Consider the following 25,889-nt stretch of genomic DNA (forward strand, 5'->3'; position numbering starts at 1 on the left):
TGTGTGAATTGATATGGACCTTTTACGGACCTCTGGCTTGTGATGAAACCGCAACCTTTCGACATGATTTACGTTGCCTTGACTACCTGTTATCTTGAATCAAACCCGCAAAGGCTCAAAGTGAAAGCATTGCATGTGAAACCTTTTATGTAAAGCTCTTCATATAACTGTCAATGGTACCTGTGCAGAAATACTACTGTCCAATGAACGCAATGATGTGTCAAACAGTCAAACTTTGGTTGTAACCTCATTAAAACAAACTATATCCGCTAGAATGGCAGATCTAATGCTGGTTAATTAACATGAATCAAAACATCATCTTTTTCTCTGAATTGTTGAATTGGTGACAGTACTGATCTACGGTACTAAAGGGAGCAGTGTTGAGGAGTACAACATTGCCTTTTCACACTCACACTAGAGAGTTAAACAAAAGGAGAAATGGAAATTGTAGTGTCAAAATAAAATGGCTGCATGACCTAGAGTCAATGTTCAGTGGGTATAACTCATACATAAACATCTGTTGTGAGCCACTTATTATGTATCAAGAGTAAAACAAAGAGGCCTTGGGAGTATTGTTTCAGAACTCAGGCTTCGCAAACATGTAAAAGGCATTACAAAATGTTTAATAAGTTATAAGACACAGCCCTGTGTTATTTAAACGTTGTATCCACTGTTGGTGGTCTTTTGACAAATGCAGTCATAGGAAATAAGAAAAGAAAATGTTTCCTTCTATGTAATAGGGACAATAACAAGGATGCCAACCCATTCTCAATGTGAGACACGTCAATAAGAGAATTGCAGCTATTGTGTACAGTTATAGAGCATGTATTCAGAATGTGACAACCAATCACTCCAGAGATTGAGCTATTATATAATATAATAGATATTTTATATAACTTCCACCGTCATACCCATAAACAGTACATGTCCAACAATAAGATGTTGTTGTTGAGAGTAATTCTACTCTCTGTGAACCCGAGAGTAAAAAGAGTGATGAAGTTAATTATTGTGGAAGGGAGGATGAGTCAGTTTGTATTTTTATTAGAGTCACAAAGAGGAGAACATACTGACCTCTGGAACTGGATCTTCCAACCTCCTCAAATGGTGTTGCAGGTGATATCCTATCCATATCATTGTAAGAAGACATAGGAATCTATCTGATTTTAGGGCCATATTCTCCTTCAACAAAATAAACGATGCCTTGTGAAAAAAAACGAAATTACTTTTGGGGAGGAACATTTTCAAATGTCAGAGAAAATTAAAAATTGATATTCCCTCATAGGAATATCCCCAAAGTAATGCTGACAGAAATGTTGGCTTGAATGTCAGCAAATATGATAGATGCCCCGCCCATCTCTGTGATGTGATTCTGTTACCTGGGCTCGTGTTTGTTTTTGCATGGTCTTTTGCTGCCACCTTGCGGTCAACATGAGGACATGCAAGGCAAGGCCAGGCAAGGTTATTTGTATAGCATATTTCATACAACTAGGGCAATTCAAAGTGCTTTATAGTAAGAAAATAATAATAATAATAATAATAATAATAATAATAATAATAATGACAATGAATAAAAGCAAATATAAGAAGTAAATAGATAAAACGTTTAATAAGACAATAGTTAATGGATAAAATACATTGATAGAAGTGTTTGTGTTTAATCATAACTGCTGCAAAACATGAAGGTTTTTAGCTTAGATTTAAATATCGTTATGGTCTGTTTGGGCCTGTTTGATTTCTTCAGGGAGTTTGTTCATGCAAGAGGTACTCTCTCCTCTCCTCTCCCGCTTCGTGAACTGATACCAGCTGGAGCATTTATGGCTTTTGCTCCCCTCCTCTTTGCTCTGCGCTCCCCTCCTCTTTGCTCTGCGCTCCCCTCCTCTTTGCGCTCCCCTCCTCTTTGCTCTGCGCTCCCCTCCTCTTTGCGCTCCCCTCCTCTCTGCTCTACGCTCCCCTCCTCTTTGCGCTCCCCTCCTCTCTGCTCTGCGCTCCCCTCCTCTTTGCGCTCCCCTCCTCTTTGCTCTGCGCTCCCCTCCTCTTTGCTCTGCGCTCCCCTCCTCTTTGCTCTGCGCTCCCCAACTCTTTGCTCTGCGCTCCCCTCCTCTCTGCTCTGCGCTCCCCTCCTCTTTGCTCTGCGCTCCCCTCCTCTTTGCTCTGCTCTCCTCTTTGCGCTGCGCTCCCCTCCTCTTTGCTCTGCTCCCCTCCTCTTTGCTCTGCTCCCCTCCTCTTTGCTCTGCTCCCCTCCTCTCTGCTCTGCGCTCCCCTCCTCTTTGCTCTGCGCTCCCCTCCTCTTTGCTCTGCCCTCCTCTTTGCGCTGCGCTCCTCTCCTCTCTGCTCTGCTCTCCTCTTTGCTCTGCTCCCCTCCTCTTTGCTCTGCGCTCCTCTTTGCTCTGCTCCCCTCCTCTTTGCGCTGCGCTCCTCTCCTCTCTGCGCTCCCCTCCTCTTTGCTCTCCTCCTCTTTGCTCTGCGCTCCTCTCCTCTTTGCTCTGCTCTCCTCTTTGCTCTGCGCTCCCCTCCTCTTTGCTCTGCGCTCCTCTTTGCTCTGCGCTCCTCTCCTCTTTGCTCCCCTCCTCTTTGCTCTGCTCCCCTCCTCTTTGCTCTGCGCTCCCCTCCTCTTTGCTCTGCTCTCCTCTTTGCTCTGCGCTCCCCTCCTCTTTGCTCTGCGCTCCTCTTTGCTCTGCTCTCCTCTCCTCTCTGCTCTGCCCTCCTCTTTGCGCTGCGCTTCTCTTTGCTCTGCTCCCCTCCTCTCTGCGCTCCCCTCCTCTTTGCTCTGCGCTCCCCTCCTCTCTGCTCTGCTCCTCTTTGCGCTGCGCTGCCCTCCTCTCTGCTCTGCTCCTCTTTGCGCTGCGCTCCTCTCCTCTTTGCTCTGCTCTCCCCTCCTCTCTGCGCTCCCCTCCTCTTTGCTCCCCTCCTCTTTGCTCTGCGCTCCCCTCCTCTTTGCTCTGCGCTCCCCTCCTCTCTGCTCTACGCTCCCCTCCTCTCTGCTCTGCGCTCCCCTCCTCTTTGCTCTGCGCTCCCCTCCTCTTTGCTCTGCTCCCCTCCTCTTTGCTCTGCTCCCCTCCTCTTTGCTCTGCTCTCCTCCGCTTTGCTCTGCTCCCCTCCTCTTTGCTCTGCTCTCCTCCTCTTTGCTCTGCTCTCCTCCTCTTTGCTCTGCTCCCCTCCTCTTTGCTCTGCGCTCCCCTCCTCTCTGCTCTACGCTCCCCTCCTCTTTGCTCTGCTCCCCTCCTCTCTGCTCTGCGCTCCCCTCCTCTCTGCTCTACGCTCCCCTCCTCTCTGCTCTGCTCTCCTCCTCTTTGCTCTGCTCCCCTCCTCTCTGCTCTGCGCTCCCCTCCTCTCTGCTCTGCGCTCCCCTCCTCTTTGCTCTGCTCCCCTCCTCTCTGCTCTGCGCTCCCCTCCTCTCTGCTCTACGCTCCCCTCCTCTCTGCTCTGCTCTCCTCCTCTTTGCTCTGCTCCCCTCCTCTTTGCTCTGCGCTCCCCTCCTCTCTGCTCTGCTCCCCTCCTCTCTGCTCTGCTCTCCTCCTCTTTGCTCTGCTCCCCTCCTCTCTGCTCTGCGCTCCCCTCCTCTCTGCTCTGCTCCCCTCCTCTTTGCTCTGCTCCCCTCCTCTCTGCTCTACGCTCCCCTCCTCTCTGCTCTGCGCTCCCCTCCTCTTTGCTCTGCGCTCCCCTCCTCTTTGCTCTGCTCCCCTCCTCTTTGCTCTGCTCCCCTCCTCTTTGCTCTGCGCTCCCCTCCTCTTTGCTCTGCTCCCCTCCTCTTTGCTCTGCTCCCCTCCTCTTTGCTCTGCTCCCCTCCTCTTTGCTCTGCTCTCCTCCTCTTTGCTCTGCTCCCCTCCTCTTTGCTCTGCGCTCCCCTCCTCTTTGCTCTGCGCTCCCCTCCTCTTTGCTCTGCGCTCCCCTCCTCTCTGCTCTACGCTCCCCTCCTCTCTGCTCTGCGCTCCCCTCCTCTTTGCTCTGCGCTCCCCTCCTCTTTGCTCTGCTCCTCTCCTCTTTGCTCTGCTCCCCTCCTCTTTGCTCTGCGCTCCCCTCCTCTCTGCTCTGCTCCCCTCCTCTTTGCTCTGCGCTCCCCTCCTCTTTGCTCTGCTCCCCTCCTCTTTGCTCTGCGCTCCCCTCCTCTTTGCTCTGCGCTCCCCTCCTCTCTGCTCTACGCTCCCCTCCTCTCTGCTCTGCGCTCCCCTCCTCTTTGCTCTGCGCTCCCCTCCTCTTTGCTCTGCTCCTCTCCTCTTTGCTCTGCTCCCCTCCTCTTTGCTCTGCGCTCCCCTCCTCTCTGCTCTGCTCCCCTCCTCTTTGCTCTGCTCCCCTCCTCTCTGCTCTACGCTCCCCTCCTCTCCTCTCTGCTCCCCTCCTCTCTGCTCTGCTCTCCTCCTCTTTGCTCTGCGCTCCCCTCCTCTTTGCTCTGCGCTCCCCGGATGTGTCGTTGACTTCCGACTTCCCCTCTTGGCTGAATCAAGAAGCAGGACATGTCGCTGCCAGGCTAAAGCACTTCCACAGAGTAGAGTAGAAAATGAACTTATCTCTGTTGTAAATGGTGTTGCCCTCGAGGTAAGTGGCTTACTTACTTACTGTTAAATAAATCAAGTGGGAGAATGTATTTGTATATATATCAGTGCTGTGATTAAACTAGGTAGAAATGATTGGTTAATGGCGCTAGCTTAGCTTAGCACATTCCCTGATCTACCAATGTGCCTGTCGACATGGCATTAGTTGGTCTGTAAGGACACGCGTGTTGCCTGTATTAATCGGATCATATACCAAGGTTAACTAGTATCTTGCCAATCCTAATCCACGTATCTATCGAGCTTCTCGCTGTCTGTGCCCACTTCGGAATTTGACAGATGATTGACAGCTGTCAAAGGGCTGCGTTCGTAAAATACGCTCTGGAAATCTGATCAGCACTCATGGAACGCCTCTCGTCCAATCAAATTACTCGGGTCCCTTTGTGACGTTGACCCCGGTGTGTGCCCCGGCGCTCTCAGAGCGGATTGACGAACGCAGCCAGACTTAAACGCGACATTCTGCTCGCAGCAGGCCTTGACATGAGTTCTCCTTGTCTTTGTGAGAGCTTGTGATTCACCATTCATTGTTGTGCTGTGCGTGTAAACACGCATATTATAGTGCCATTCCTTTTCAATGCAGTTAATTGTTGGTTGGTTTTTGACCCCAGGTGTTTGCTAAACCTTTGGGAACAATGGTGAAGTATTTCAGCTGTGTGAGCCTTCTGAAAAGCTCCTGGGACCAAGTGTGCATCGCCTTCTGGGAGCGCTACCCCAACCCCTACAGGTAAGGTACCCCACGTCCCCAACCCTTACAGGTAAGGTACCCCCTAACCCCTGGGGTTTGGAGAAAATGGAGACACTCTCTTTTGAGCTCCATTTAACTCCACTTAAGCCAGCCTCACTATAAATAGCTATCTTGTCTAGCTAGCCAATTAAACTAGCCTATGTATAGAATGTGGGCGGTATTGTTAAGCCAGTTTTACTGTTTGTTTTTTTATGTGGTATGCACGGTGCTTGATTGTATTTTCTGTAGCTTAGACAAATAGTTGTAAAGCTACTCACTTACTAACTCAACCCTCCTCAAATGTTGCCAACTGTAATGCTGCACTACAATGCCGCTGTGACACCGGGCTACAATTCACTCCCATCTCCTCTCTCTCTCTCTCTCTCTCTCTCTCTCTCTCTCTCTCTCTCTCTCTCTCTCTCTCTCTCTCTCTCTCTCTCTCTCTCTCTCTCTCTCTCTCTCTCTCTCTCTCTCTCTCTCTCTCTCTGTCTCTGTCTCTGTCTCTGTCTCTGTCTCTCTCTGTCTCTCTCTGTCTCTCTCTCTGTCTCTCCCTCCTCCCAGTAATCATGTTTTGACTGAGGACATAATCTTTCGGGAGGTGTCGCCTGAAAACTGCCTCATCTCCAGACGCCTGTTGACCAAAACCAACCGGGCCCCTCGCTGGGCGGAGAAGTACCTCCCGGCGCAGATGGCTCGCAAGGCTTACATCATAGAGGACTCCATTGTGGACCCCCAGACCAGGACCATGACCACTCTCACCTGGAACATCAGTCACGCTCGCATGATGGTGAGCTAGCACCTGTATAATATCATAATAATAATAATAGTTTTATATACTGAAAAATGTACGCATTCACTCACTCACTGCAATGTAAGGCGCGATGGATATATTGTTGGTGAAATGACGTAATATAAGTGGGACGAAGGACAGTGAATGTTGTTGTTGTCAGTACGTATGCAGAGTGTGAGAATAAAGCGCATGTTATTTTTCTACCGGCAAAACGACTACGTTTGTCCTGTTATTGCCGTCACTCAATATGTAGATAGCACCTGTGTTCATACAGGGAATGGAATAGGAACATTATAGTCCACACAGTGTGGAGAAGTGTGTGTCTGAAAGGTGTGTCTGAACAACTTGGTCATCAAGAGCAAGCATGCCCTCCCTTCCTCATGCAATGTTTTTTGAAAGGATATCAGACGAGGATATTTCTCCCCCGACATCTCCTGATGTCTCACGTCCTTTGAGTGTACACACTTACACCCTGAAGATATGAAACTGTTTATTATTCTCGTTATTATTACTGTTCATAGAGTGCAACTCTAACAATCCAGGGAGTATTCACATCAACGTCGCTAAAGGACAAACCAGGCTTATTTTGATAAATCCGCGAGATTTATAACAAAATCCAGCCTTATTTTGATCAATCCCGCAAGTTTTATTTAAAAATCCGGCCTAGATTGTCCTTTAGTGACTTTGATGCAATACCCCCCCCCCCCCCGTTCTGTAGTCAATGTTGTGTTTTTAATCGATTTTTTCTTCCCCATGTCAGTCTGTGGAGGAGCGCTGTCAGTACGGAATCAACCCTGAGAACTCCGGCTGGACGGACATCCAGCGGCAAGCCTGCATCTCGTCCCGGATCTACGGCCTCTCCAGAGCTATCCAGGTCAGTGGGTGAAAGGGCAGCTCTCCACTAATTGCTTTTGCTGGGGCTTCTCCTTAGAAAGTCAATCTCGCCTCCCCTAAAGCCTGTTACACATAAAGATAATCTGGCCGATTTTGGCCCGATCTCCCCCCTTCCGACCAAGGACAGCAAACGCCGGATTATCGGATGGCTCTAAAGATTATCCTACAAGATTATCCTGTGGTGTGAGGTGTGTTAAGAGTCCATTTCTCCCGACAATCTGCTCGGAAAATGGTCGGGGCCGACACGTGTTCAATATTTACGGCCAAAAATCCTCATGCGTGTGGGCGAAATTGACAACACCCGAGTCCGATTGTGACGTGGAATAGAATGTAGCCAATCAAGAAGCGAGCTAACTTTTCGTTCTTCGGCACTTTATTTCTCCTGTCACACATGGCTGCCTCTACAGGTCAGTCAGGGTACTACTACCCTGATCACGATTTCTGGCTTGGGGGACAAGACTCCAGACTGTCGGAGGACAGATCTTTATGCATGTGGTCTTATATCGGAGCACACCACACACAATACGATCAAAACTGTTCAATCCATGATTTTTTATCTTCATCTGTTAAGATTTAGAACATCCTTATTTGTGTACCAGGCTTTACACACGTGTCATCCAGTATCGCGCATCTAGAAGAGCTGTAAACGTCCAACTAGCTTGCAGCGAGAAATAGTTTTCTTCGGTAGAAGTTGTCGAATGATTTATTGCAGAGAGTCAGTCTGTCATGTCAGCAGTAAAACTGCCCAGTGGGGTTGAAGCCTTGAGATGGTGTGACACTGAGCGATGTTAGTTATATGTGGTGTGGACATATAATTATCTGTCTAAATGAGATTACATAAAAAAAATTCATTCACCTTCCCTGCTTGTCATCACTTTTCAGGAATTCGGCCTCGCAAGATTCAAGACCAGTGTTACAAAGACCATGAAAGGGTTTGAATTCATCCTGGCCAAGATGCAAGGTATGATTACCATTTCAGTTAATAATTCTTTCTTCTTTTGTAGCAATTCTTTTGTAGCAATCAAGGCAATCAGTTCAGTCACTTATCAGAACCTGGATGCATTGATTTGTGATGGAGCAATGTCTGATGCAATTAGTTTATGCAAGCCTTGTACGAAAGGCGCTATATAAATAAAGCTTTACTTACTTACTAAGCCTTTGGCAGAGTTAGTTTAGAATAGGCTATGAAGGAGACTGGCTCCTGCCCTAAGGGCCATCGGTTCTCAACGCTACCTACTTACTTTATGAAAGAGACTAGTCTTTCTTGAGCAATGTTCATAGCCACACACCCTGCTGGTGACATAACAAAACAGAATAGCTAAGTTAGCATCACATTATGTCTGTACACAACATATCAGGTTTTGTAATGGATAAGATTTCAATCAGTTGGAATTATTCATTATTATATACAACAGTTAGTTCCGACTAAGTAATTTGATTGGACAAGAGGCATTCCATGAGTGCCGATATACAGTATAACAGCACTGGGACTTTTAACTATATGTATCACTCTGCCGCACAGATGTTCTACTAAATTACCGTTAATTAGACTACATTGTTTGTGTTCAGGTTACTAGGCAACAGTCCATTTGAAGTTCAGTTGCGGAATTAGTTTATTTTTATGATTAAATAAACAAACAAATCATAATCTGTTGTCGCTTATTACTGTTAACTAATAAATGGCGCTGTAGAACTGTTGTATAAAAGCAATATCACACTCGAGGTCGTGCTGTTATACTGAATATCAGCACGGCTGTGATTATCGTTGGTACTTGGCCTGCGGCCTCGTACCTACGACCGAATCACACACGACCTCTTGTGTGATATTGCTTAATTAACGCCTCTATGGTGTCCTTACTCCTCAACGGGTTCGACCTGCATTGATGACAGTGTTGTGTCCCTCCTCCAGGCGAGACGCCGTCCAGGACCCTGGCTGAGACGGCCACGGACAGGGCCCGGGAGACGGCCTTGGCAGCTAAAGAGAAAGCCAAAGACCTGGCCTCACAGGCCCAGAAGAAGCAGTATGTGTGAGCTGTCTGGATCATCAGGGAGAGGTTGCCCCTAACCTCTGGTCCTGGGTCAGATAGCTCTTCTTACCCCCCTGATGGTTAGAGTTAGAATCGGGGGTAGGGTAATCTGATCCTAGGACTGTGTTTAGGGACAGCGTCCAGCTTCAGAGTGTCAGTGGGCTAGGGGGTGGAGCACTTAAGACACAATCCTCTGCCAGGGGTAGGGTCCCAATAGTCTTTACCAGCCTCCTTTCCTTGCGTCCTTTCCTTGCGTCCTTACCACTTGATAGGTGGGTGAACATTCGCCTATAATAATACTACTAACAATAATAACCTTTATTTGTATAGCACTTTTCCTGCAAACTCTGTGGCTCAGTTGGTAGAGCACGGCGCTAACAACGCTTATGTTGTGGGTTTGTTTCCCGCTGGGACCATATATACTGAAATGTATGCACTCTCTGCAATGTAAGTTGTTTTGGATAAAAGCATTATCTGAATGGCATATGTTATTAGGCTATATATAACACACTGGACTCGTTTCCATGGTGATCCCTTCAACCTGTCATACAGTATATCGTCACATACTGTAAGTAGTCATGTAAAAGGAGACTAGGAAGGAGGCTATTAAAGACTTTTGGAGCACAGCTCAGGGGTTCCCCACCGCCTTGGTGTTAGCACTTCATCAGCCTGTACCCCCATCCCCTCCCACTCTACCTCTGCTGCCTCTTAGACGACATGCTCTTCTGTGTTTATCCGTTACAGGTGTCAATTCACCGATTTTTATTTTATTTTTTACAATACCTCCTTACTTGATGTAGTCTGTTTTCACACAGACGTTGTGAAACTGCTACTGACACCTCTGATTTACAAAGCATTTATGTGTTAGATTTATTACTGTACCTGTATTTGTTTTAATCTCAAATCTAGCGGAAAAATGTTTCCGCTAGCGGTACCCGAAGCAAAACTCAATGAGTATTCATTCACACTTAACCTTGCTTCATCCACGTACTCGCTTGGTTCATGATTTTCAGTTATTGTGCTTCATTTTCCAATTCAAAATGATATTTCATTGCTTCAAATTGAAGTTGTTAGTGTGATGGCAGGTCCATGTTAGTTGCGGTCATCGACAGCCTGGGCTAGAGTGTTGTGGACTTGACACTCTTGACATTGTGATAGACAGATGCAAACAGATTGCAGTGGATATCAATGTCTGTACTTATGCTTGAAAGATTATTGAGAAAGAGAGTAAAATGCAATTGCTACATTTTTGATTATACACTATCGATTTAGTGAGGAACTAATGAAAACATATCATGAAAGTATGTGCTTTGTTTGTAATGGCATCAGCTTATTGATAATAAATATTTTCTATCTAACTGGATCATTTTGTGTTTCTCCTGAAATAATATTTTCCTAATTTATCTATGATTATTATTTTAGATTATTACTCAGTGCCTTTAAAAGACCAATTTCAGTCTGTAGTAACAACAGGAATTCATTTCTATGGTGTGATTAAGCTGGTAATAAATGGTAAACGGACTGCACTTATATAGCGCCTTTATCCAAAGCGTTTTACAATGGCGCTTTACAACGGCCTCTCATCCACCCATTCACACACACATTCACTTCACACTTGACTTCACCTCACAATAACTGAAAATCATTCACATTCACTTAATACTGGATAATCAACCATATTAACCTCTATATGGACTGAAAAGACGCAGTTAGTATTAAATACATAAAATATTTATTCATACAAAAGGTATACACTAGTATAAAAATGCTACATAGTATTACTGGGAGGAGAGAAAGAGGTGAATGCATACATACATACATACATGTTGTGTTGTATGACACAAGGTCATAAGGCATGTATGTACAATCCTGAAGGCGCAGCAATGCTCTTCAGAGTATAACAAAGTAGGATTAGTATACACATACTTAAGTAACACAGCAACATTTGCATGTATGAGTATTACAAGTACAGTATTACATTTCAATAGAAAATGATTCTTTTTCACCACTTCCCTAACATGGTAGATCTATTGCATATGTGATCAAGGCATTACAGGAAGTGCACTTTTGTAACGAGCATTTGAAATAAAAGATAGAAAAACTATTTCAAAGTCACATTAGCAATCAAATGAGTTAGCGCAAACGACATAGCGCTAGTCAGGAGAGCTCTCCGGAACATTAATTAATTAGGGACAAGTGCGAATGAAGACTGCATTTCTTCTTGTGACATTGGTCCACATAATATGTAAGTGACAGCATTGTTTCAACTGAAAACATGGTGTGGAGAATTCATGTTCGCACAAAACGAAGTTTCTGGGTCCATTTTGACTTCACTGCCAAGGTAGAAAATGTGCAAACATGACCAGTTAAGTTTAGTTAAAGCCCTGCTCAGAGTAATATACCCCACAACCCTTAAAAGACAAAGGAGCTGCTGTGTTGATGTTTTGTGCAACATAACAAATAAGAAATAAAAAATAAAGACAGCTATTGTTACATTAATAGATATACACATAATACACACTACTCTATAAGTGCTGGCTGTACATCATAATAATACATAATAATATTCCTGAAATCAAGCTTGTTAGCTGAAGAAAAGTTGGAGAGAACAAAATAACCAATTTGAAGATGTATCTTTCAATATAGAAATACTTCAAAAACAGCCATTGAAATACAGATTGTGACACCAACGAAACTACTCTTCAATCCGTTGTTGATTAAAACACCTCTTCCTGTTTCAATTTGTAATCAATGATGTTAGTATAAAAAAATGCTTATTTTAAGTGCTGCCATAGTGTGAAATGACTGTCTTTAAGTGCCTGCAGCCCAGAATTAACCTGCTAAAATCAATTTAGCTCAGTCAGAGCTGAATGTAGATCGAGTAACAATTTTTTTCGTTGAAAACAATTAAAAACATTAAGTACTTGTCACGGATGTTGTAGGTCACCTGTACACCTAGTGCTGCTGTTCTTCCTCCATTTTGTTTTTTTGTCTTTTTGTTTATTTATTTTTGTCTCTTTTGGAATGTATATCCTCGTCATAGCAACCCTCTGTTGTCATAGCCACAACTGGCTGGAGTAGCAGTGGTCCATGTCTCTGTGTGCCCCGCCCAGTTCATCTGCGTCCTCCAGACACTCAAACACGATGCTCTCCACGTCAACCTCCACATCCTCTGAAATGGCAGAACACATTACGTTAACAAAAGCCAAACGGCGGTGAGAAAAAAGAAAAAAATCTAACACATCAGCCCCTGTGTCAACACATGTTTGCCATCGATTCACACCGAGTGAGTCATGGGGCTCACAGTACTTCAACCAAAGGCCACGACTTTAATAGAAGACTGAGACACAACCGAGGGAGACGGGTGGCCACTGGTGGCGAGCGCTCTTACCTCTGTCGGAGTCGGACCTCTCGGAGGACATGGCGGACCCCATGCTGTCGTTCCTCATCCTCTCCGTGGCCGCTCCCTGCAGCTGCTCAAGCCTCACCCGCAGCTCTCTCTGCTCCCAGAGCAGACGGCCCTTCTGGTGCTCTGCAAACTCATCCTGCTCCTGCAGCTTCTAGGGGGAGGAGAGAGAGAGAGAGAGAGAGAGAGAGAGAGAGAGAGAGAGAGAGAGAGAGAGAGAGAGAGTATGAGTACTGGGGGAATCGAGAGCAAAAGTGGCGAAAGAAAAGAGACAGAACAAGCAAGAAAGAAAGAAAGGAAGTGAGAGCACAGCGAGAGAGAGAGTGCTGAGTGCAGCCAGGCAGCCCAGACGTACCACAACATAACACAACAACACCCAAAGGAACATTGTTTATATACCAGCTGCCTGACGCAGCGCATACTTTACACCATTTACATTTTTGGCATTTAGCCAAATACTACTAACTACATTTGTCTAAGTAAGTGAATCATCTATCCAACAGTCATCATAAGAAAAAGTCATCTTTGCTAGGGCCATAATGCTAGAAGGAAGAATTAAGATTTTTTAAAAATTATTATTATTATTATTCATTTATTAATGAATTTAAATTCACATAATGAATTTATTAGAGAAACTGTAAAGGGGGGTAGAGGGGATGACAAGGTCCTAGGGGGGACAGTTAAGACGTAGCCTGAAGAGATAAGTCTTCAGTTTACGGTGGGCCAACTCATCTTCAAAATACTCATGTTGTGTTCCAGAGAACAGCGTTCTGAGCGGGTTGGTGAGGTGAGCATCCTACCTTTATGTGGAGCTCTGCTCGTCTCAGCAGGTTGAGGGTGGTGTTCCTCATGGAGTCGTCTGTCGTCAGAGGAACCTGCTGTTTCAGCTGCTCCAGGCAGTGCCTCAACTGAGCTCGCCTGCGTAACACAACACAACAATAAATACACTTTCACATACCCTACATGGATTATTATTTTAATTTTATTTTTTACGGGGGTCTGTTGGTAATGCCAAGAAATACATTTAACAATGACGAAAGAAATTTGAACACTGATATAACTAATATAAACCTTTACCTGTGTTTTTCCAACTCGTTGTGAACCGACCTGTGAACATAGAAAGACAAACGTTGCTAAAGAGTCACTTGTAGCCTACACACTAGTTTCAATAAAACCCACATACATCATACTAGAAGGCTGACAAAGGCCTAAGGGCTGACAGTTTTTGTTTTTTTCTCCAGCGAAACTAAAAGTAACCTGAGTGGTGGATCAGACGGTTGGTTACAGTAAATGTCAGGTTTCAGAGAGCCACGCCCTACTGTCAGGGTAAACATACAGTTATGTGCTGCTCACCTGTTACTGCCAGCAGGGATCTTCTTGTTCTTCAGCTTGGTCTTCTTGTTACAATCCCCATCACTGTGGAAAGGCAGCACCGAGGCATACCCGTGTTCTGCTTCTGGGAACAATAATAATAACAATAACAACCTTTATTTGTATAGCACTTTTCCTGCAAATCGTGACGTTAGAATTATAAGGTTCTATTGAGGTTCTATATAAGGTTCTACCTATCTCCATTTTGGTCAAAATTGAGTTTTTTACATAATCTGATCCATTGGGTGTTTATTAATGCCTGTGTGGTGTTATTTTTTAAAATGTTGACATTTTTGAGTTAGTAATTCATAAAATACAAAGGTTCCATCTCACAGAACATAATGGAATGTCAAAACTTTGACGCTCAATATCTCTGAACTACCCTGAACGGAGATAGAACCTTATAATTCTAACGTCACGAAATGTTGCAGCTCAAAGTACTTTAACAAAATAACTAAGTAATATAAGAATGAGTATAAGATTTAAACAAGTAAATACAAATGTATCATATTATACGGGTGATATTTCTGAATGCAGAAATGTCACCCGTCTCTGTGCTTACACACAAGTCCACATTTGGACAAAAACGTATTTTATAGACGAGTCAACAATGAACGTTACAGGGGAAAATGTCTATATCACTGTGTATAATTGTAAAGACAGGGACATAATACACTTTGTTTTTCTTTCGTGGGCTTTCTGTTTTAGCCGGGTATGTCGGTGACAAGTGTCTCTGTTTTGGTGTTTTGGCGCCATCCTCGTATTTTTTTTTATCATCGCACACAGAATATCCCATTATTTGTTTCATGCCAGTGTTGTACAAGGGGCAACACATCCAGTGTTGAAATGCAACATTTTGACCATTCATTCCTTATTTTTCATTCATCCTTTCTGCACTTTTTCGGCTACTTTTTTCAAATCGGTTAAGATTGGCGCCTTTGTTGTCCAATGATGTGACCGAGTCACTGAGTCAGACATGAAGTATCGAAACAACAAAACAAACTTTCCCTGCCATAACGCATTGCTCCGTAAATAAATTGCACTGTCTTCCACAACTTCCACATGCACATTTCACCTGTACATTTGCATTTCATTCCTACACATTCGCTGTTCATTATGCATTAAACATTTTCTTGGACTAAAAGCCTCGATCATGACAAGTATAGTTGACAGACAGACAGTACCTCGTTCTCTTCTCTCCAGAAACTCGGCAGCCTGGAGAAGCACCTGGATGTTGCAAGGGGTCGCTTCCATTTGATCCATATTGTTATAACAATAACAGGTCTCAGAGAAGAGAAAACACCTTTGAAGATGTATCACAAACACAGTCCCGCAATAGTATGTGCTTCGTCTGCAGTTTGACAAGGAATTGGCTGGTTTGGTGACGTCATCCCCGTCGTTGAGCCCTCCCCCCACCGCTCCCTTGTCTGTCTCAGTTTGCGCGCCACAGACTTTCAAAGTTCTTACATACATGCCAATAACAACCTTTATTTGTATAGCACTTTTCCTGCAATAGTTTCTCAAAGTGCTTTAACAAAATAACTAAGTAATATAAGAATGAGTATAAGATTTAAACAAGTAAATACAAATGTATCATATTATACGGGTGACATTTCTGAATGCAGAAATGTCACCCGTTTCTGTGAATAAAACACAAGTCCTCAGTGACCTCAGTTTGCGCGCCTTTGGCTTTCAAAGTTCTTCGGAGTTTTCCTAGTAGGCCTACTCCATGTCTACTACGTATTATGTCATTTAATCCCTGAGGCTGAAGAGTCTATGTTTTTCTTCTGATAATCTATCTGAGTATAGCTATAATTTAGGATTCTGCCTTCAAACACAGTGTGTAATAATAATTACATGCACATACATATTATGGAATGTGTATTTATTGGCATTCAATTCGTTTTGTTTCTACAAAATGTAATGTAACACAAGTAAAGTTATTTCTGAATACGTGGGCACCAGAAAAAAATACATTACCCTTCTATAAAGTAATGAATAATCGATTAATGTAGTACTATTATGTAGCCTATTATGCGCCATCAAAATGAATATGATTGCTCAATTTAAGTCTGACACAGTGCCAAATAGTGCAATATAACTGAATGCAAATTAGATTATAATTGAGTTTGGGAAAGTGACATAGAATCACCAGACTAAGAGGCATTGATAGATTATTCTTCTTCTAACAATTGAGCTAAGCTACCTGGTTCACCTAGAAATATTCACATTGCATGTCAATGAATTCTAAATGTGGAATGCATTTCGTGAGCTTAGAATGATAAGGTTCTATCTCCATTCAGGGTAGTTCAGAGATATTGAGCGTCAACGTTTTTACATTGCATTATGTTTTGTGAGATGGAACCTTTGTATTTTATGAACTACTAACTCAAAAATGTCAACATTTTAAAAATAGCACCACACAGGCATTAACAAACACCTAATGGATCAGGTTATGTAAAAAACTAAAATTTTGACAAAAATGGAGATAGAACCTTATAATTAATTAATTCTAACGTCACGATTTGCCCTCACTGAACATGGCGGACACACCCCCTCGCTTCAACATCCTGCCTCAGACTCGAAGCCATTTTGCCAGTAGTATCTTTGCCCTATGAACTCCCGAGTGTTGCCAGCCCTCCGCCATATTGACTGTTGTCTTTGACTAGGAGAGAAGGAAGATAGCCAGGGAACATTTCATTGCATTGAGAAGATCCGAAACTCCTGCGTTTTAAACCCTCCAAACTGGTGCAAACTGGGCCAAATAGACAGATCTGATATCACTTTTGAGACCATGGCGAGGAAGAAAAGCAAGCAGCCGGGTGTGAAGGCAGAGCTGGTGCCTCCAGGAGGACAGACCACCACCACCACCCCGCAGAAGCCCGTCTCTCCCCCCGTCTCTCCCCTCGCCTCTCCCGGCGGGGATCACGGTGGAGGAGGGGGGGACGCAGGGCTGGACAGGCTGGCCACCACCAGGGCCAACCAGGTAAAGCTTTAGCTAAAAGAAGATCTTTAAAAACCAATCCAGAAATAATATGAATATATCAAATAACTCCTAAGTTAGCCAGCTTAGCTTGCTAAGGTAACACACACACAGATGTAGCATGTTAGCATTTCTCCTTCTCCCCTCGCCCGGGTGTTGATTGAATTGAGCATTTTTATGCATATTTAGATATCTTAAAGATAGGTTGTATATCTCCTTTCGTCCGTTTTTACAATTTTTTAGCAGATTAGGTCCAATAAATACATCGTTTGGACACTAAAGCAGTGTTTATGCATGTTGCTAATGTTAGCTAGCATGCAAGGAAGACCCCATTCACATCACTAGCATATTGACATATACGTGTTTATTACACGTGTTTATTTGCAAGTTTGCAGACATTCGTGCACTTGCACCCAGGGAGTGTATATCCAGCGATTGCATGTAGGTAACATGTGCTAACTAACTCATTAGCTGGGTTGTAAATAGTGCTAACTAAGAAGTGCATGGCTTTGCTTTGTTATGATTGCATCTTTTTTGGGGGGGCGAGATCAAGCCTGTTATTGGTGCCCACTCATAATCGTATCAAGTTAAGCATAATGTTGGGTCACATAGTTGTTACCTGAACACAAGGGTGGGTGTGTGGGTGTCCTTGCAGGTTAGTTAGGTTTTTGCGGTCAACTCGGCTAATTAGTTGTGATATTATGGGCCTTGTGAATTCAGTGTCAAATTACAAACTTAGAGATGTTCCCATGGATAACCTTCACCACTCCGATCCTAGGCGTTCACTTCTAACTTGTGTTGTGTTGTGCTCCGTTAGTAACATAGATGCAACCAGCACCTCCCTCCCTTACCATCAACAACAACACAAGCTTGGGTCCCAAGTCACTTTCTGCTTTTGGCAACTCACGTCAAACGACATTGTTAGCAGTGTCTTATTTGTCAAGGCAATGATATCACATTATTGGAAAGCAGAAACTGACCGGTTTGCAACTGAGTGTCCAAATGACCATTACATTGGGTGGAAGTTGCCATCAGGCACACATTTAGGAGGAGGTTATCCTCCTCCAAAAAATTATACGGTGGAAAACTCATGCATGGTGAGATCAGTGTCTACCTGCAACGTTATCTTATTGCCTCCATCAAGACTAATATTGACCTCTCCCCCCCCCCTCCTCCTCCATTCAGCCTATGCACACCTGCTGCCTTCTGTGCCACCGTGAGTTTAAGGACTGGGGGGCAAGCTCTGTGAACGGGCTCCCCGGGGGCCACGCAGCCAAGCTGGCGGATGCCGTGCCGGCGCTCTCCCAGGCCTTGCTCAGGGAAGGGCCAGGCCGTAAGCTGGCCGACGCCGTGCCCTCGCTGTCCCAGTCTCTGCTGGGAGAGGTGCCCCTGTGGATCTGCCAGAGCTGCCGGAAGAGTGTGGAGGAGGAGGAGGAGAGGCGGAGCGCCCAAGGGCAGCCCACACCGGTGAATATGAGAGGATGCATTTTGTTTGTGTGGAAAAAAACAAAACAAAGCTTTTTCTCAGTTCTCAGTTCAAGAGCTTTACTTTGCAAGGGCTGACCAAGGCAATATACACTGAGTTTGGTAATGATATACGCTAGTATTATTAATGTGGACGAATAGCAACAGACACTTAATCTGACTGGACCTCCAGTTTGTGTACTATTCAGCAAAGAATCAAACCCACAAACTTGAAGTTGTTAACGCCACGCCCCGACGATGGATAAAAAAATAATGTTTAGAAGTTTAGATATTATCTTGTGGGCGTTGGTTTTGTGCTGTAGTGTACCATCCTGCACGGCAAAAGTAGTTACACCATCTAAGTAGGTTGACATCTTTAGATATATCACTTCTAAAGTAGCCTAGATTGTTTTTTTGTCAGGTCTTGCTTTTGCTTGTCAAAAGCTGACACAATGTTTTTTCAGCTGCAGTCTTAAGAAAGTAGGTTTGTCAGTGGACTTTTACATAAGCACTTTCCATGTGATGCAAATCTTTGGAGACTGCAACTCAGCTTAGTGATAATAAATGCCAGCATCTTTCTCCTTGGCCGCTTTGTACAGTTTAAAGTTCTGTACGTTTTTATAAGGGGAAAATGCTAGAGGTGTTTTACCTTTTTGATCTGTCAATAGTTATTTATCATCATAGCCTACCCACCGTAACCTAAACCAGCGCGGCCCAATCGTTTTTGTGCTGCAGCTGAACAACACCAGTCTCGGATAGGGAGTAGTGGCCTAGTGGATATTGAGTTGGATTGGATATCAGAAGGTCATGAGTTCAAATCCCATCTCTCCACACTTAGGAAGGATGGTGTGCCCTTGAGTAAGGCACTTACCTCTCTAAATTACTCCAAGGAGAGTGTCCCTGTAAATCTCTAATCTGCAAGTCGCTTTTTAGCACATAAAAGCGTGTGCTATTTTTCATTTTTCTTTTTTCTTTTTTTTATGTGGTAGATGTCAACCCATAATTTTTCTCATCCTGCTGTTTCTGTTTCAGGTACCGTTGTCGCACTCTTCCTCGTGTAAGTCTCAGAGCTGTGGGAACGGTTACCCGGAGCAGAGTTCTGTGGACTGGGACCCCAGCTCCTTCCTGTCGGCCCACAAGCTCTCGGGCCTGTGGAACTCAGCCCACAACAACGGGGTCCACTGCGCCCACAGTGCCGCCTCGCACTCGCAGCAAGGTCAGTCGTCGCATCGGGCTGCATTTTTTTCCCATGCAAATGTGCATTCTCAGCACCGGCTTCACAGACCAAGACTTTTAGCATAGTCCTACGACTAAATCACACTTTCGATGTCGAAATCTTCCATTGAGTATGCTTTTTTTAGTCTGGGACATGAGGCTTAAGGCTTTGTCTGTGAAACCGGGAACCTCAAATGTATGAAAAACAATGTGGCGCAGGTTTGTTCTCTAGAATGACACCAGGCCTTGATACCTTGAGATAGAAACAAAGCCCCGTCGCTGCTGTGAATTAAACAAGTCGTTTTCCGTCTCCCCCAGGTGGAACGCCAGGACCAGCCTCTCATGACAAACGAGGCTCTCACGAGGCCCCTGGGAAATCTGCTAAGACGTCGGGAGCCAAGATGTGCCCCTACAGTCACCCCTCCTCCCAGAACTCCAGTGGAACCTCCCCCGGGAACCCCCTCTCTACCTCCGGAGACCTCTGTAAGACCACCCCCAAGCACTTCAAGACCATGTGCCGACGACCAACTCCGCCAGGTGAGCCTACCTCAGACACACACACACACACACACACACACACACACACACACACACACACACACACACACACACACTACCTCACTCACTCACTCACACACTACCTCAGACACACACACACACACACACACACACACTGCCACACACACGTCCACCTCTGTCTTCGACGGGGATAGGTTTTATAGAACTCAGGGACAGACAGACGTGTCCTGACTTGAAACGTGTCGTCCTCAAGATTTATTTATCACAAGTCACCCAGTCGGTGATCAACCAATCATGTCAGGTTTTGAACTTTAGCGGCAGCGCGAGTCGCAGCACAAACCCAGATGTGGGCTGTTTTTTTTAAAATCAAGATCAGATGTTTAAAAAAAAAAGAAAGAAAAAAGGAAAAAGTAAGACAAACCCACTTTGGTCCAAAATCACAGACGTCTTGGTCACAGTCTCTTTCTCATTTCCCTCCCTCCCTCTCCTCCAGGTGAAGCCTTCCACCCCAGTGACCACCACCAACACTCGGACCTTTCTGTGCCCCCCAACAGTCCCACTGGGCTCTCTTCCCAGCATTCCTCCCTCCTACCCCCCAAGCAGAGCTCTGGACAGCACAGCCACGTCACTTCCTCCTCCTCCTCCTCCTCCAATCCGGGCCTGGCAGCCCACGCTCCCTTCTCCCCGCTGTCCAACCTCCACGGGCCCCCGGCCAAGGTCACCTCATCTGGGCCGGACAGCCCCACGCCACTCCACAAGCCCAGCGCCTGCAAGAACGCCCACATTCCTGCCGTCAACGCACAGCACAGTAAACTGGGCGCCTCCCTCATGGGGTGTAACCATCCCTGCAACGGACACAACGGGGGGGCCGTGGCCTCCTCCAACGTAGGACATCTGACATCGGGGGCCTGCAGGTTAGTGTGGCTTTAGGATGGGGGGGGTTTGGGGGGGAGGGGGGGTTCATGGAAATGTGACCGAAGAAAAACTAAGAAACGTTGAAAAGTTGTGTTGATTGATAGTTGATCGCCAGTGCTGGATTCTCAGGTCACCTCACTAAGCATTGTCTGTGTCTGTGTGTCTGTGTCTGTCTGTCTGTCTGTCTGTGTGTGTGTGTGTGTGTGTCTGTGTGTGTGTCTGTCTGTGTGTGTGTCTGTCTGTCTGTGTGTGTGGTCCTCTTGGTGTCTGTCTAGGGACCAGGCATGTAAAGGGCACAAACTGGCTAACGGGACGTTGTGTCACCCCCCGTCGGAGCTGGAAGAGGGGGAGGACGAGGACAGCAGCTCTGAGAGGAGCTCCTGCGCCTCCTCCTCCACCAACCAGAAGGACGGGAAGTACTGTGACTGCTGCTACTGCGAATTCTTCGGACACAACGCGGTAAACACCGGACTTTCATGACGAATTGCATTTATATATACCGATTTTCTACTAGGTCTTACACCCTCCTCCTCCACTCCCTCCTCTCCCTCCTCTTCCTCCTCCTCCACTCCCTCCTCCTCCTCTTCTCCCTCCTCTCCCTCCTCCTCTTCTCCCTCCTATTCCTCCTCCTCCTCTTCTTCCTCCTCCACTCCCTCCTCTCCCTCCTCCTCTTCTTCTCCTCCTCCTCCTCCTCTTCTCCCTCCTCTCACTCCTCCTCCATCTCTCCCTGAGAGAGAGTGTGTAACTCCCCCCCCCTATGAAAAGCTGGAGTGGGAGTCTCAATCTCGGTGCTGTGTGTGTGTGTGTGTGTGTGTGTGTGTGTGTCTGCGTGTCTGTGTGTGTGTGTGGTCCTCTTCTCCCCCCTCAGCCCCCCGCTGCGCCCACGAGCCGTAACTACGCGGAGATCCGAGAGAAGCTACGTTCCCGTCTGACCAGGCGCAAGGAGGAGCTCCCGCTGCGGCAGGACTCGGACCCGGCCGACCCCACGCTGGCCATCGACAACCGCAACGTGGACGAGCTGCTGGACTTCATCAACAGCTCCGAGCCCAAAGCAGTCAACAGCGCCAAGGCCGCCAAACGGGCCCGCCACAAACAGAAGAAGAAGGTGAGGGGGAGATGCTGCCATTTTTTCTACGCAGCGGGATATTCAGCCGTTCAGATGTGTGTTATGTTTGTTATGACTATAAGTCATAGTAAGAGGGTCCTGCGAGCCAAAGCTACGTGTAATTCATGTATGGCTCTGTCTGAATTTTCTGAATTGAGTATTGTCATAGATAAATAGATAAGTACTTTATTGATCCCTGAGGGGAAATTAGGGCGTTACAGAAGCTCACATCACAAACAGTAGCAACAAAACAAAGTGACAATTGAATAACAACATAAAAAAATACAAAAGCCATAAAAACAGACATCCTAAAGAAACATTACAGATAGTGTCAACAGTCCAGTAGGAATTAACACGAATTATCATCACATGATAATTTCATCATCACTCCTACATTTTGTTGTTTGGTACCTGTACTGTAGCAATGACAAATAAAGTCCATTCCATTCCACATCACGTAATATACAGATGAGTTAGTGTGTCTCTGCTTGTATCTTGGTTGTGTGTCTGCTGTGTGTGTGTGTTGTCCTCATACCTCCTGTCCTCTGCGTGTGTCCCGGTGTCTTCAGGAGAAGGAGAAGGCCCAGATGGACAACGAGGAGGAGGAGGCGGGGGGCAGCGACCCTCCCTCCACCCCTCCGGAGCCCGCGGACGACGAGCCCGGCCCCGACGGCTCCTCCTCCTCCTCGGAGGCCAGCCGTCTGCTGGAGTGGCCCCAGCTGGAGCTGGAGCGCGTCAACAGCTTCCTCACCAGCCGCCTGGAGGAGATCAAGAACACCATCAAGGACTCCATCCGGGCCTCCTTCAGCATGTACGACCTCAACCTGGACGTCAACGACTTCCCCAAGAAGGCGGCCACGCTGGAGGGCAACCACCTGCTGTCCCACCTCAACGGCTCCTCCGACCTGCAGCAGATAGACCTGGACCTGGCCCCTCTCTCCCTGGGCACCTTCAAGAGCCACCTGGACCTGGTGAACGGCTTGGTGGACACCACCAGCGCCAGCCTCTCCTCCGCCTCTAATAACACCGCCTCCGCCGCAGGGATGGCGGCGGGGACGGCGACGGGGACGGGGACGGCTACCGGGCCCAAAGACGTCCAGCGGCTACACTCCACCCCCAGCCTCTCCAAGCTCATCCGGGTTCGCTCCCCGGAGAGATGCCCTTCCGCCGGGCCCCCCGAGAGCACCCAGCCCCAAGCAGCCCCAGGCCCGGACCCTGCGTCATCATCAGTGAAGCCCAAAGAGGAGGCCCCGGACCCCAAGAACACTACCACCACCACCGCCGGGACCGGCGTTCTAAAGGGGAGGAAGGGTAAAAAGCAACAGCAACAGCAACAACAACAGCAAAGGCAGGATCAGCCTCTTCTGTCAGAGCAGAACCCGACCAAACCCACCAAAGCCGCCTCTGGGAACGAATTGCAGAAAACCAATGAGACCAGGGCAGCGGAAGTGGGTTCTAACGGTTCTAAGGCCGGGCCTAAACAGTCTCAGCATCAGTCTCAGCATTCGGCAGCAGACAGCCAGAGAACCGGGCCCAAGAAGCCAGAGGACGCCAAGCAGGTCAGGCAGGCCACCAACGGAGCTGCTGGCAGCGGGGTCTCCGGTGCGCACAGGGGGGGGAAAGGCGACGCAGAGGCACGGGGCGGCCGGTCAGAGCAAGAGTCAGAGGGCAAAGGTCAATCTGCCGCTCATTCAAATGCCCAGCAGCCCAAGGGAAAGAATAAGAAGAACAAGAACAAGGGGGATAAATCTGGGCGTGGAATTGGTACGTTATGACTTCTCGTGACCTATATTTGTGTATGTGTGTGTTTTTGTGTCTGTGTGTCAGTGACGGTGGCGTTGTGAGCTAATTGCCATGTCTCTTTATCCCCCAGATGACGTTTTTCTCCCCAACAATGTTGATCCAAAAGAAATCGACGATGAGATTGAACGTGAGGTGGAATACTTCAAAAGGTAAGGCCTAACACTGACAATGGTTTACATAGTAAATGGATTATGCTGTCTCAACATAACCAGTCATAGCTCAATTGTTGTACTTGTTGCACTCCTAAAATTTGTTTTTCTCTCTCTCTCTCTCTCTTTTTCGACTAGGTTTTGCCTTGACTCTACTAAACAAACCCGCCAGAAGGTAGCGGTGAACTGGTCCAACTTTACCCTCAAAAAGGCCTCGAATGCAGCTCAGTAACTGATGGGCACCGGACTATACAGCCCCCCAACTTCCCAACATAACTGTGTCCATAGACCCCCCCTGATTGGCCTGAGAGGCCTTCTCTCATTTCCACTTTTCCTCCTATGCCTCACCAAGCCAAGGGACCCTGGTGCGAGACCATTTTCCATTCAGAAGGACTGAAATGCAAAGCGCTCGCAGCCAGGGATCATTCACCAGGCCAACTCTACCCTCTGCTGTCTTTGAAATGTTCACAAAAACGCGAGGTGCAAAACGGGAGAAAAAAAAGCAACATCTTTGTCAGATCCACTGCATCTGTGTGCTTCATTATGTAGTATGTAAACATTTACCTTAAAATAAAAAGTGTTTTTATTGCAAACGTGGCACATTTTAACATTGTTAAACATCTGGATTCCCATCGGTTCCAATTGGTGCTCCAAAAGTACTTCTCCATTGCCCATTGATGATAACATAGTCCCAACCCCCCCCGCCCCCCCCCACACACACACACGCAATACTCTGAGGTTACACACCACAGATTGACCTAAATGGTTTTTCATTGATTTTAAGAAAGTACAGAAAATACAATGTTATGTATAGATTTTTCAAGAACAGTTACAAAAATATATATTCTGTTGTGGACACCACTATCATTTGTGGGTTATCATAGTATCACTCATAGTGTTCGCATTGACTCAACCGTACTCCATTGATTGTGCCATACATGACCTTTCAATCCACGTCCTCACAGGCTGAACTCTGTGCATTGGTGATTGGTAGCTGTGTGTGTAGAGACGTACGAGTCATTCTGACATTTTTAGCAATGCAACAAATTGTTTCGGAATCGATGAAGGATGAAATGACAAAAAGATCGATGCCCTTGTACCATGTTTTGTATGAAATGGTTTTGTTTTTTTTAAAGATGAACATTTGCAAGGTAATCAATACAACACTAATATAAATTGATTTAAAAAAACAAAAAAAGGAAAGAAAAAAAAAAGAAGATATTTATCAAATGACTGTGTTTAACACTTAATCACAAACATCTTACAAGATGTGCGATTGAAACCAGATTCCCCCCCGCATGATATTAAAGGAAAAAAATGAAGTGGCTTCTAAAAAAAGAAAAATAACAACCTCACTATTTTTCCAGACATTGGGCAAAGCTCTACATTGGGTGTCAAGTCACCACATCTAACTTGCGTCAAAGTTAACCTCCTGTAGGTGTTCTAATTGAGCTAATATCTCCCCCCATGGTGGTCTTTGATATAGTTCCATGTTCACAACACTGTCTCTGTCCCAGTAGTAGGCGTTTTACGACTTCAGTACGGCCACTACGGTTACGGTACTGTCTCTGCTGCATGACAACTTGAACTAGTTGTTTCAGACCATTATGTTCCAGCTGTTGCACAGATTCCCACAAACTAAGAAAGAGGCATGACGTCCTTCTCAAGTTGGACCTTTTCCAAAATATTGCTTCTTCTTCCTGATTATTTCAATGTTTGTACATAAGAAATCTTTAGTGATTTTAGGGTATTTTCGACGTCTGTCATTACTTGTTTCTCTGATGGGGGGGGCGGGCGTGGGCGGGGGGGGCTGTGTGAGGTTTACAGCATTCACAGTACTTAGAAACAGCCTCCGCCTCAGCTCACACCATATCTACGTTCTCAACCCTTGATTATCCCCCTCTGAGGAGAAAACAAGAGTTAAAAATAATGTTGGGAAGTGAGGCTTTGATTTTAAGTTAGCTAAATATGTTTAAA

At 46.0% G+C, this 25,889-nt stretch overlaps 3 protein-coding genes across 3 annotated transcripts; 2 read left to right on the top strand and 1 right to left on the bottom strand.

The window, feature by feature from the left end:
- Positions 1–4,436: 4,436 nt before the first annotated feature.
- On the top strand, positions 4,437–10,343 carry prelid1a (PRELI domain containing 1a). Its single transcript, XM_080525672.1, has 6 exons — positions 4,437–4,533; positions 5,156–5,271; positions 5,833–6,058; positions 6,822–6,935; positions 7,838–7,916; positions 8,865–10,343. Exons 2-6 carry the CDS (start codon positions 5,180–5,182, stop codon positions 8,984–8,986), a joined length of 633 nt encoding a protein of 210 aa, XP_080381798.1. The 5' UTR covers positions 4,437–4,533; positions 5,156–5,179; the 3' UTR covers positions 8,987–10,343.
- A 1,695-nt stretch (positions 10,344–12,038) lies between these two features.
- mxd3 (MAX dimerization protein 3) lies at positions 12,039–15,013 on the bottom strand (the record flags this gene model as incomplete). Its single annotated transcript, XM_080526316.1, has 6 exons — positions 12,039–12,154; positions 12,374–12,542; positions 13,189–13,306; positions 13,466–13,495; positions 13,742–13,844; positions 14,944–15,013. 6 exons carry the CDS (start codon positions 15,011–15,013, stop codon positions 12,039–12,041), a joined length of 606 nt encoding a protein of 201 aa, XP_080382442.1.
- Positions 15,014–16,673: 1,660 nt separating this feature from the next.
- Positions 16,674–24,489, top strand: fam193b (family with sequence similarity 193 member B). The gene is made up of 10 exons (XM_080527761.1): positions 16,674–16,745; positions 17,928–18,209; positions 19,239–19,422; positions 19,740–19,958; positions 20,434–20,854; positions 21,131–21,314; positions 21,724–21,960; positions 22,536–23,724; positions 23,834–23,912; positions 24,051–24,489. The coding sequence occupies exons 2-10, from the start codon at positions 17,931–17,933 to the stop codon at positions 24,142–24,144; spliced, it is 2,886 nt and encodes a 961-aa protein (XP_080383887.1). The 5' UTR covers positions 16,674–16,745; positions 17,928–17,930; the 3' UTR covers positions 24,145–24,489.
- The last annotated feature ends 1,400 nt before the right edge of the window (positions 24,490–25,889 follow it).

Source organism: Nansenia antarctica (assembly GCF_963989245.1).
Source record: "Nansenia antarctica genome assembly, chromosome: 3".
NCBI classification, from domain to species: domain Eukaryota; kingdom Metazoa; phylum Chordata; class Actinopteri; order Argentiniformes; family Microstomatidae; genus Nansenia; species Nansenia antarctica.